The 13,268-nt window shown below is 37.6% G+C and overlaps 1 protein-coding gene across 1 annotated transcript in view; it reads left to right on the forward strand.

Annotated features, from left to right (window-relative positions):
- The window catches only part of NALCN (sodium leak channel, non-selective), a 243,686-nt gene that overhangs the window by 125,417 nt on the left and 105,001 nt on the right, over positions 1–13,268 (forward strand). Inside the window, exon 12 of the mRNA XM_062566808.1 lies at positions 6,705–6,872. Coding sequence (XP_062422792.1) covers positions 6,705–6,872 — 168 coding nt within the window. The remainder of the gene's footprint in view (positions 1–6,704; positions 6,873–13,268) is intronic.

Genomic DNA, 13,268 nt, shown 5'->3' on the forward strand with positions numbered 1-13,268 from the left:
TCCCCTTAAGCATTCCAAGAAGTCTTTGCTAACTAGTTCAAGTTCTTCTGTCTGGCAGTGTCTGACAACCCTATTTTACAACCTTTTGAAAGGTAATTTCCTCAAACAAAATGTCAGTGGTAATGAGCTGAGGCTTAAGTATAACATCTGCAGGCAATGCATGGCTGCTAAGTTGCTTTCTTTCTCTAGGAGTGTAACACTGAAAAAAAAATAGCTTTAAAAATGACAAAAATTCTGTCTTTAAAAAATACATTGCCTTTTTCAGTTAGGCATTTAAGCCTATACTTAGCTATAAACAGGTCCTTAAACACAGCTGAAATAGTGTTCCACATAGCTAAAATACTGTACTGAAGCCTGGCTTCAGTAATCTCCAGAGCACACTGCAAAAGATATTTATTCAGTCATGAATCTGGAGAAAGAGGAGGTTGTGCTCCTGAACCACTGAATTGGAAGATAAAAGTTTATATATGACATTTGAGCAGAGATCCTACCTGAGTGATTAGTCGTTTGAGGATTTTACCATTGTGCATGTGCTGGGGTGTCTAGAGCCTTGCATATCTGTCTTTTTATTATTATTTAATTCAATTTTGAACAAAAAATTACTGGAGTTGTTGGTACTAATACATAGGTATAATTTCATACAGATATTTGTTTTTTCCTGAGTCAAGACTGAAGCCAGTACTGTAGGTTTCCTTATTAAAAATAGTGATCTCAGCAAGCGCTGTGAATTGTCACCTTATCCAAGAATCAAGACACCATTGCTGAAGTCCACCCAATTCAGTCCTCTGAAGATGCTTACCATGGTTTTCTGGACTGGGCGCCTGTCTAGCTTGATGGTCACTGCAGTTCTCCGGTCTTCAGTTATTGCACAGTCCCTTAGGGGTGCTAGAGGGGGCAGCAATGGAAAAGAAGCAACTCTGTAATTTAAGGCCTCAGTTCCTGAAGACAGACATTTTCACTCTAGAGAGTGAGACAACATTGCCAGCCAATAAGGCAGCAGTGACAGTGGCAGAGGCACAAAGTCTGATGACTTTTGCTCTGGGGGTTTTAAATGTCAAAATTCATTTGTGAGTCAGGCTCAAGTGCGCAACTTTAAGTACTTTCATCCATAATGATATAATGCTTTATGAATCTATCTGCTGTGATAACTTCAGCCGATACCTCTTTATTTATGTATTTCTAGAATTTGTATCTAATTTCCTGAAATCTTGTGAAACAGAGACTTCACCAGTTCTGGGGCAAAAATGAGAGCAAAGAAAAGTTAAAGATACCACCAGAGTCCAAACCCTGGAACAAGCTGTAGAGACATCAGTGCTGCATCGTTCTCTATTGTCTCTCATGCCATTGAAGGTGCTGAAGATTGTATGGACACTGAGTAGATGTTGTCCCAGCACCTGAAACACAAGCTCTCTCCACTGATGAATCATGCCTATATGTCCTTCCCTGTTAGCAGGGCTTATGTGAATTACAGTAAAAGCAGAGGTTTCTACAGATGAAGATATCCACTCTAGCTTCATATTCCCCTCCTTTCTTTTGGCTAGTAGCAGAAGTTAGTGACTAAAAAGCAGCTAAAATGTCAGGAGGGATCACTAAGACTAGCATCGAAGTTGGTTATTCATCATTGTTCATTGATGAATTATGCATTTGCTTCCTCACTGAACCTGAGGATCTGGACTTTGAGCATAACACGCACAGCCTTATTTCTTCTGACTTCTCAGTATTTCTGTAAAGTAAATCTTCTTGTGTTTCTGGGCCTTTGAGTTTTAGGAAGGTTATATTCTAGGCTCAGATACCTTTAAAATGACTGATAAAGTCAGGGTGTTTGACTGCCTTAGCAAAGTCATTTCAGTGATAAAGTCAGACCATTTGCCAATATGCACTTTAAAATGTACTCAGTAAATAAATAATATTTAGTATAATATGTTCCAGTAGTACTTAATGGATTTAATGGATTTTCCTATTATCAAATAAGCAAAGTGTTTTTGAAGGGAGGGATCAATATGATGGAGTGTAAATATACATATTATTTTAAGAACTCCAGAAAACTTTGTCACTGTTAAACTGAGTAAATGTCTTTATACAGTCAGTACTTTCCTATGGCGTAGCAATATAATCCATACTATTGATAGGCAAATGTTAGGAATTCATCCCATCTAGCTTAGCTATGCTGATTAGACCCAGAATCCAAAATTTTAGTTAGAAAAGTAACTGAATGGTGATTTCATATTTTCAAATTAAAAATAAATCTAAACACATCCCCAAAAGGCTTTAAAAGTACTTTGTTCCATACAATAAACAAAATTTTTAACAAAAAAAAAATAAAATTTACCATATTGAAGTTAGCTCAAGTTTTAGACAGTTGTCCAAGAAAGAGTAAATGTAAAATATATAATCTTTACTTTATCTTATATTCTGAGCACATTCTTAAAAAAAAAAAAAAAAAAAATGTGAAAGAAGATGATCCTGGGAATAAGACATTGGAATAAAACCAACAAATTCTGGATTCTCTTGCTGTATCATTCACAGGTTTTGGGATATATGTAGTCTTCATCTTTTCTCTTCATAGATGTAGGAATAGTAAAACTTATTTTAATCTCCTAGGCCAGGATCAAATAATTAAAGTAGGATTAAAGCCTAGGACCATGAACTTTTCATGGTAGGCATGAAAACAACAAAATGGAGCCTGGATTTTATAACAAAATAACATTTATTCTATTTATATTCCAAATAGGAATGTAATGAAAACACTGCATGTGCTATTTCTGATGCAGTACTGAATATATAGTATAATTATGCCTTTATTAATCAGCGCTAGAAATATTCTCTTCAACGTCTAGTTGAAGTTTAGATGATTTTTTCAACAGAAACACTTGCCAGGGTTTTAATAATTCAAGATGAGTACATCATGTAGATTAGCATATTATATTTCTGCCCTATGAACAATGTTTGGATTTCTTTCAAGATAGGCTTTTCTCTCTTTGGATAGTGTACAATACTGATTGGTTGGGGAGGAGTCAGAAAACTCCTTTCTTTGCAGTCTAAGTGTTTACATTTCTAAGTGTGTAAGCTAAATTAATCTGAAACAGAGAAGGTATTCTGTTCATTTGTAAGGCAAAGAGTTTTGAAGTTCCCTGGATTTTATACCTCTGATGCTTTTACTATAGGAACGATAAAAATCAAGTAAGAACAAGCCCCGAGACTCTCACGGCAGAAGGTATAAAATACAGCATCAAAAGAGCAGAAGAGTCAAAAAAAAAAAAAAAAAAAAAATTCCTGAGAAAGATGGAAAATTGATAAGCCATTTTCATTTCCTACTCGATTATTGTGAAACCTGTTCTTTGCAGCACAGGGCATACAAGATACTGTTTTTAAGAGCCTTGAAGAGGCTGAATACTTGCATGGTGCAGACTATTCCGCAGCAGCTGGCTTGTTTCCTTGGTGAGGGAGACGGGTTTGAGCAGGATGCACTGCGATTGCTCTGTATTTTCCATTAGGCCAGGTCGCAGAAAGCTTTTCCTTTGAAGGGAACTTACTTGAGCAGACACTAGCAGTGAGAATTTTCTGTGTTTAAGGAAATGGCCAGACAGATTAAATGTATTGTTCCCTGAACCTTTTTCCAGAGGTCATCTTAGAAGTGGACATGGCCTGATGTAATAGCTCATAGGGTCCTTTCAGCAACCCCTAGGTTATAGTGGCCTAGATTTGTAGAAATGTGTCCATTTGAATTTAGTAGACAAACGTAACTTAAATTATTCGGATATGCAGTAACAAGGAAAAAAATCCTACTTTCTGTGTTGGAAAGAGAGGACAGACTCAGGAAACAAAGAGTCAAAGGTTAAACACAGAAAAGATAGGATGAATTCTAAACCCAGATCCCATTGGTTACATAATTTAGTATACCCAGTAGTAATAAGAGGATCTGACAAGCTTTGAACTTGCATACATCAACCGTGTAGATTAAGCAAAAACAGACTTGTAACAGGAGGAGTGAACAACCAAATACAGCATCTGAGGACCCAGAAAGAGTACAAATCCAAACCCATTTTGATATTTGTTATTGAGGACTTTGATTTTACCTGCTCAATACTTAGATAGAATAATGATGAATGTTTGTTGTTATGTGACTGCCATACTGCCTTCTGTTAAAAGAGGTTGCAGAATGGAAGTCTTATTGAAGACATGCAAAATTCATCTAAGTATTGTTTTAGAGGGCTGAAAACAGAGTTCAAAACTGGTGGTCCTATATTCTTCCTTTTAGGTTCCTTTTGCAGTAAGTCTGTTTCCTTGTGTTGATGCTGCCTCTGTGAAGCCTTTTTCCTCTCCTTGCTGAAGGAAAGAGTGAGTGTAATGTCACATCTGGTAGTAAGGAAAAGTCTAGACATCCCTTGATCCCACTTCTGCTTAGAAGAATTCCCTTCTAAGGTTTCCCAATAGCTTGATAAGCTTTCAAGTAGGCGATGGTTATAAAGAAAAACAACTAGATCTATCACTGTTGGATGGTGGCTGAAACTGAGCTCTGTCACTGCAAAAAATATTAAAGAGATATTGGCAAAAGTTAATGTTGCTAAAGTCAGCATTAGTGCCATGCAACTTCCAGGTGACTGAATGGAGCCAATAGGGAAGCAATCCATTCCTGGTAACTCCTCTTTTGCCTCTCTTGTCTCTTATCCTCATTTCCTTATGCAGGGTGAGAACAAACAGATGTTTTGCCAAAGGGAAATTGGCAATCTGGTAGATGACAGCTGCCCAATATTATACCTGTGCAGATATGTTATTGCTTTTTTTACATAAGCTTGCCTTTCCCCTGTCTCTGCAGCAATGAAAGGAGTGATTTCAGCATAAAAATCTATAAAAATTGTATTACATTTCACACCTAACAAAAAGTTCTAGGCAGATATTCTGAGTCTTCTTTCCTAATTAATTGCAAGGAAGGAAAAAATACAAGCTCTGTCAGCAGGAAGACAGGTGTATAAGTGTAATCAGATGTTATGCAAACCATTTGATACATTTTTAAGTGTTAGTGGTTTGAATTCCTTTGACAAGCATGTAAAATGCAAATGATCCTGCCCACACATTTTTTAGAATAAATTAAAATACACTTAACATCGTATTTGTTAATCTGATCCCTAATGGGAAGCCTATGTACTCTGAAGTGTATGTGTATATTTAAATAGCATTGTTATTCCACCTGTTCTGAAATTGAATTCCAGCTGCTTCCTACTCCTGATCCATTTTTCCTAGTTCGCCCTCAGAATCTTTTAGAACTTAATTAGATGTGTTTTATTTCAGAAATGAGCTTTCCTTTAGAATTTGAGATAAAACATTTTCTTTGTGTTTCAGATGGAGGTTTTCATGTAATGTAGTAGTTTCTTCAAGTTTGGCTCATTGTTCTCACTGATCTCTTCAAACTATAAAAACAGAGACAGAAAAGTTGGCCAAATTTCTTTGGAAATATGAGGATTCATGCATTTATGTACCTGGGTGTGTGTACATACAGCCTCATAGAAATATTTCATAGTATTTCGTTCATAATTTAAAATGCTTTTGAGTGCTGTGAATCATTTTGCCTTGATTTAGTCATTTGGAGGACATTTGAAGCCTGGTTGCTGTTTTGCATGCCTTGGGGAAACAATATGAGTGTACCTGGTAGCCCTGCTCTTCAGCAGCCATGTGGACCAGAGGAGTGAGTATAGGAAAAGAACATAGGGCAGGAACACTTCAGTGTTTAGTTTCCATCTCCACTCTTGCTTCTGAGAATCCTTTACACACAAAATATATAAAATACTATTTAGCTATCTCACAAAATCCTTCTTTGATGTTGGTAAATATAATTATATTTTTGATGGACTGTAGAGTTTAAATCTTTAATAACTTAAGTACTAAGGCAAAGTCTCAGAGATTGCCAGTGTCAGGTTCAGGATTAAAATCCTGGTCTCTGACTTTGTTATCTCCTGCCAAATCCAGTAGACTTTACAGCCCACAGTTAATTAATCTCTCTATCTTTCACCTTTATATTCTGTAAAAATAAGATAGTAATTCTTTTCCTAAGAGGAAGTTTGGGCTATGCTTTCTAAAAATTGCACAGTGCTTTAAAAGTCTTAGTTGTATATAAATACCACTTATTGTTATGTCTCTTGAAAAATTAGGGTGTCAGGTTGTTCAATTCCTAGCATGACTAAGACCATCTATCAACTATTTGAAAGCAGAAACTAAATTAAGAATTTGCCTAGTTTGGTTGGCACATAGGACCAAATTAGTTAAAGGAATAGTAAATATGTGTTTTGTCATACTTAATTTTCATCATATTATCATAAGTTGTTTTTGCAATAGTAATACATTCTAATGATTATATATATAAATGTAATTACAGAAATCTTTCAAGACATCAGATTGTCATTTTTTTAAAAGTGCTCTAAACTTAAAAATTCATTTCATTTCTATAATTGTTTTCATAGTTTGCCACAGAACAAATGAACACCATGTAATCACAAAAATTAGAAAACCCCCAAAATTATCTTACAAAATTATCTCTTACACAAATCTATTATTCACTGTTCATTCTTTTTAACAGTGTTTTTTCTAAATGTTATGGAGATATTTTTGCCATGCAAATCCTTGATAAACATCATGACATAGAAACTTGCAATTTAACGTAGTGATTTGAACCCATCTTTCTTCTTTTTTTTTTTTTTTTTTTGTTCTAGGTTGCTTTTACAGTTCTGTTTGATTTAGAGGCCCTCTTGAAGATCTGGTGTTTGGGTTTCACAGGATACATTAGCTCATCTCTTCACAAGTTTGAGTTGCTGCTTGTAATTGGAACCACTCTTCATATTTATCCAGACCTTTATCACTCTCAGTTTACATATTTTCAGGTATGACTAGCTTATTTTTACATTTTACCCTAATTAATTCAAACAGCCACTAAAAGCATTACTGTTGTACATATTTCACTCTGATTTACTTCTATTCTCAGACTACTGATAGTCTCACTCTAGTGACTCATTTTGAGAATACTTCTAAAATTTTAGCAAATCCATTAAGTCTGTTCTTAAATACCTTCCTTGGGTGGATTTACAGAGATAGTATTTTTTTCTTAAGTCCTCTACTTTTCTGTTTCCAGTAATTCCCATTTCTGTCTGAGGCTACACTGTTCAATAGGTTGTGGACTAGTTTAGTCACAGGCCTTCATTCAGCCTTGCCTTGCCTGAGGTTTACAGCCTCACCTTCCATGGGATCCACCACTGCTTTTCTGGTTTCTTCTTGAGCCTTCAGTGCACATGCTCCTGAATATCTTAATGTCTGTGGCTGTTGCATCCCTAACTACAGAGAGACTCCAGTTATTGTGGATCTTCTGAAATTATTTCTGTAAAGTCATCTTAGAATTTTTTGTAGTTTTTGTAGTGCTTCAAGTATTCCTAATCGAAAGGAAAAGTGTGTTTATTGCAGGTCTAAGTTTTCTCTTTGGAGAAGAGCAGGGGAAGAGAAGAAGAAACACTCATTCATTCTGATTTCTAATTTTTCCAGTTCTAATCAGTCCAGCCAGTTCCCCGTTCTTCCTCCATGAAATGCTTAGGGTTGCTCCAGCTGTGGGAGAAAGCGCTAAGATTCATTACAATGTGCTATATTGTATATTGCTAAAGAAAGGTGTAAAATGTTGCCTTTCTTCTAAAAATCATTATCTAATAACTTAGATAAGGGAAGAAAGGTGCCATGTATGCCAACTTGACAAATAAGAATTGCAGGTTAATACTGCTTAGATACTTCACTTTTTTGGTGGGTTCTAGGAATTGTTGTTTACAGTAAGTTAAACACTGATCATTTGACTGGCCAGAATATCTTCACAGTATTTCCAGTTATAGTTGTTTCAAATATGGGTTTGTTTTTCACAGAATCACACAAAATCACAAAATAGTTGAAGTTGGAAGGAACCTCTGGAGATCATCTAGTCCAACCCCTCCAGCAGGGTCACCTGGAGCATGTTGCACACGATTGCATCCAGGCGGGTTCTGAATATCTCCAGAGAAGGAGACTCCACAACCTCTCTGGGCAACCTGGTCCGGTGCTCTGTCACTCTCACAGTGAAGAAGTTTTTCCTTACACTCAGGTGGAACTTCCTGTGTCTTAGTTTGTGCCTATTGCCTCTTGTCCTGTCACTTGGCACTACTGAAAAGAGTTTGTCCCCATCCCCCTGACATCCTCCCTTCAGGTACTTATACACATTGATAAGATCCCCCCTCAGTCTTCTCTTCTACAGGCTAAACAGGCCCAGCTCTTGCAGCCGTTCTTCATAGGGTAGATGCTCCAGTTCTCTGATCATCTTCATAGCCCTGCGCTGGAATCTCTAACCCACACTTCCTTAGCTTCTCTAGGAGGATGTTATGGGAGACAGTATCAAAGTCCTTGCTGAAGTCAAAGTACAGAACATCCACTGCTCTCCCCCCATCTACCCAGCCAGTCATCCCATCATAGAAGGCTGTGAGGTTGGTTAACCATGATTTCCCCTTCGTGAATCCATGCTGGCTACTCCTGATCACCTTCTCCTCCATATGCTTGGAGATGACATCCAGAATGAGCTGTTCCATCATCTTTCCAGGGATGGAGGTGAAGCTGACTGGCCTATAGTTGCCTGAGTCCTCCTTCTTGCCCTTTTTGAAGGCTGGAGTGACATTGGCTTTCTTCCACTCCTCAGACACCTGTCCAGTTCTTCAGGACCTTTCAAAGGTGATGGAGAATGGCCTAGCAATAACATCCACCAGCTCCTTCAGTACTCGTGGGTGCATCCCATCAGGGCCCATGGATACAGATCAAGTATGTCCAGTATCTCTAACCCAATCCTCCACAAACAAGGGAAAGTCTTCTTTCCTCCAGACTTTCTCCCTTGTCTCCTGGCTCTGGGATTCATGAGGGCTAGCCTTAGCGGTAAAGACTGAAGCAAAGAAGGCATTCAGTAATTCTGCCTTCTCTGTATCTTTCATCACCAGGGCCTCAATCAATAGTTGAAGTTGGAAGGAACCTCTGGAGATCATCTAGTCCAACCCCTCTAGCAGGGTCACCTGGAGCATGTTGCACACGATTGCATCCAGGCGGGTTCTGAATATCTCCAGAGAAGGAGACTCCACAACCTCTCTGGGCAACCTGGTCCCAGAGGGATGTGGGCCCAACAGCAGGCCCACATTTTCCTGAGTCTTCCTCTTGCTACTGATGTATTTGAAGAATCCCATCTTGTTGTCCTTGACATCCCTTGCCAGACTGAATTCCAAATGGGCCTTAGCCTTCCTCGACGCATCTCTACATATTCTGACTGCATTCTTATATTCCTCTTCCACATTCTGTGTACTTCTTCTATCTGAATTTTGCCAGGAGCTCCTTGCTCATCCATGCAAGTCTCCTGCCCGCCGTGTTAGACTTCTTTCTCCAGAAAGTGGCAGATTCCACTAGTATCTGATGATTTTTTTTCCAGGCAGTTTAAGTATAAATTATAAACACATTAGACTAAATAAGTAAGATCATCACTAACTCATAGGATTGAAAGTATAATTAAGATGTAGCCAGATGTTGATAATAACATGTATATTTTTAATGTATTTAATTAGGTTTCTCAGTTAAAAAAAAAGCACTTGCTGTTCTAACAGATAATACCAGGGTGTGATTTTTTTCACAATATATATATCTATTAGTCAATATATATATATTTATTAGAGATATACACTTTGCAAACAGAAACACCTACTGCACTGAATGATGTAGATTGCCTTTTTTCAATCCATGTTCCCTAAGAGGCCAATGATGATAAGGCTGGAAAATCCTTCACCTTTGATGTCAGTGTGTAAGGGAGGCACACACCATATTCCCAAGCAATTAAGCTTCTGGGAAAGCTAGATAACACATTTTCAAATTTACCAAGGTCAAAAAGTCTTGCTCATATTTGTATATCTGGAGGTTAGGCAGATCTCCAGGCCTTTAGATATTAATGGTGAAAGGTTAAATGTGTTACTTATCAGCCAGCAAAACTGGTTACTGAAAACAAAAGTCCTATTTGACACATTCCAGGATAGTAAGCAGTATTTTGTGCTTCTCTAGCCTTCCTAGGTGTACATTTCAGTCTGCATTATTTGTTAGTCCTAATCAATACTTTTGCCAACATACCATTCACCCTTCACTGTACTGGCTACTTTCCACCTTCCCACCTATCTTCCTTGCATTCACTGTTCATTCATTCAAAACAATTTCTAAAGCGCTCTGTGAAAGAAAACATCTATAAATTAGAGCAAAGCACCATTCCATGCTGTAATCTATAGGCCCCCCAATCAGGGGAGAAATGACAAAATTTGCGTATTTTAGCAGAGGCCTGCAATAAGCTTACATAGTAGGAAGAAAGTTCAACAGAATTTGACATGTAGCATTTTGAAGAGTATGGTACACTTCAGTGGGTAAAGTATTACTGAGTCTTTTTCTGAATAAATAATCATCAAGAGATGCAGCCATTATTTGTAACAAAGCTGTGCTTTCTCTTTTGTAGTTTTCATTTCGATTTGGTTGCAAAATATTTTTATATTTAATCCAAAGAGTGCACTTTCTACATTTTTTAAATTCAATACAATTTGTAATTCAATTACATGGAATGCATAAATGTTCATTACAGTGTACTTTTGCTAAATTTAATTTGTCTCCTAATGAAAAAAAATGAAACAGCAAATAGTATCAATAAGATTAGTGTGTAGCTTAAAGGTCAGTTAATGCTCCCAAAAGGAAAGGGAAAAAGTAAAATGGGCAATGCAGTTTATCTAAAACGTGACTCAGAAAACCACTAACTAATATGAAGTCTTCACCCCACTGGAGTCGGTGCTGAAAGTAGTATTGATGGGAACAGAGCGAGCAGTCACATGCTGGTAGATCTTGTATGTCCAGAGGCACCATGTTTGCACTTTAATTCTTCATAGTATCTGAAAGTTTCAATAATCTTACAATCTGTTACTGTCTTGGTAACCAGGGTCACGTACACAGATTATATGTAATGCGATCACAGTGCCCTGAACGAACCTGAAAGAAAAGGCTTCATCTCGTCTTTTTCTAATGATCTGGAAGTTAAGGTGTCTAGTGTAACCTCTCTATCTAGGTCCCTTTTATAATCTGTGAAGACAGATAGGGGCTTCCAAAGCATGATTCATCCCACCCCACGCTAGGATTTGAGTATGTTTCAAATGAATTGCTCTCTGGTGTTGACTTTCTCTCTCCCTCTCCCTCCTTTGACAGTAGAGTCTAGATGAGTAGCTTATGCTGGGCACCTGACTGTTAGATAGATTAGATGAATTTGATGCAAAATACAAGATGTACATTCTTAGCAATATGTAAGGTACAGTGAAGCCTTTCTGTGAACAACTACCACATCGTCTGTCAACCTATTTTTTCTCCAAAAGCAGCATGGTGGTTGTATTGGACTTTTATATGAGGTCAGCCTATAATTGCACTGTAATTCCTACCTTTCAGTTTCAATATGATCTTCATGGAAATAAAAGATGTACCCTGGGCTAAAGAATCCTTTTCTTTGTAAGAACTATAGAATTTAATTTGCTCCTTATGCTCCTGCAAGTTGTCTCCAGCAACTGCTGTCACTGCCTCTATTGATGATGATGTTCCTGGCACTGTTTATGGCAGCACCACTGTCAGGAATAGGAGGATCAGCAGCTTTAACAAAGGTAGACTCAGCAGTAGCAGCACCTGCAGTGCTGCTGACACTGCAGACAGAGGTGATGACAGGAGCAGCAAGTGGATCAGGATATTAGGTAAGACCTCAGCAGAGTTTGACACACACTCACAATTCTGCTGCCAGTATAAATACTGGGAGGTATAAAATATATCACTGGCACACAGATGCTATTTCCTATTGAGAAATATCACCCATTTTTTCCCTTTTTGTATATAGAATGAAATAGCAACATAAATTTCATTATCTAACTTGCTAGGTTATACTGTACACAATGCCAGGCAATTTGTGCTGATTTCCCTCTGGGTCACTGAATTGGAAAGATGACCTGTGGAAGAAGAGTTGGCATTTCTTTATGTGAATATGTAACCTGATATTACAGATACCACAGAATCATAGAAAAATTTAGGTTGTAAGTGGCCTTTAGTTATCTACTCCAACCTCCTCCTCAAAGCAGAGCTTTCTTCAAAGACTGCTCAGGACCCTGCCCAGTTGAAATAAGTAAGAATTTTTAACAGTGATGATGATCAACCTTTGGAGTGGTTTAGCCAGCCTCTTAGGAATTTGTTGCATCTAAGTTACAGAGTAAGTTGCTTGAATTCCCAGTTTGCTACACTCAAAATCTTGGTATGGGCAAAAGGACCATATCTTATATTCAAAGTTATACTTTTGTTGTTATTAGTCTAATTAAGTCCCACGTTCCAATTGAAGATCTAGTTATTCCAGTTACAACAATACAAACACAGTTCAAATTATACATAGTCAAAATGATATACAGACTTAATTGTGTCTATACTTTGGTGTTTTGCTCACGGTTCCTCTGTCCCTCTGGGTCCTAACATACAGAGGTTCATTTGGGATGGGTATGGTGAGTTATCAGTGTCCCAAATCCTTAACTAGGAGAAGTCTGATGTTGATAGTTTCTTCTTCCTCATGGGTCTGCTTGAGGTCATTATATATTTGTTAATATACTGTAAACCTTGGTCTTTCTTCATTGATCTGTAATTCTATGTTGCATCATGCAAATACACTTTTTATGAGGTGTTTTGTGTGTCATTGTTCCCTTGTTACCTCTAAAACCTGCTGCATTCCCATGATGACCATTGGTCATTAGTGAGTTGTTTACAGCCTTGGAGCCTATGCTCTCAAGACCTCTGCTATCATCCCATGCCTGTACTCCTCACTGCTGCATTTTATTGAAGGGTCATAGATAGTTCATTCTGTGCAAAATTACTGCTTGTTTTTACTATCTGTTTGTACAAAATGTATACATAACAATAAGCTTTACACCACACAATTGTAAAAAGCTAAGCAGGAAGCTAAAACAAAGCAGTTTAATAGCTACCTGGTTATTATCTAACTGCTGTTAAAAGCTAATACGAATCTCTAGACAGATAGATAAGACAAACTCTCACAGGTCTTAGGGGCTTGTGTTCTTAACCTAACGTACAACCTGTGGCCTGTTACAAGCAATGGCAACGTGATATTTACTGGGCTAAAAGTCTATACGTTCCTTCTTGATCTTGAAGTCTCTGAGCCTGATGTTGCTGAGTGTAATGAGTGA

Source organism: Rhea pennata, chromosome 1 (assembly GCF_028389875.1).
Source record: "Rhea pennata isolate bPtePen1 chromosome 1, bPtePen1.pri, whole genome shotgun sequence".
In the NCBI taxonomy this organism is placed as follows: Eukaryota; Metazoa; Chordata; class Aves; order Rheiformes; family Rheidae; genus Rhea; species Rhea pennata.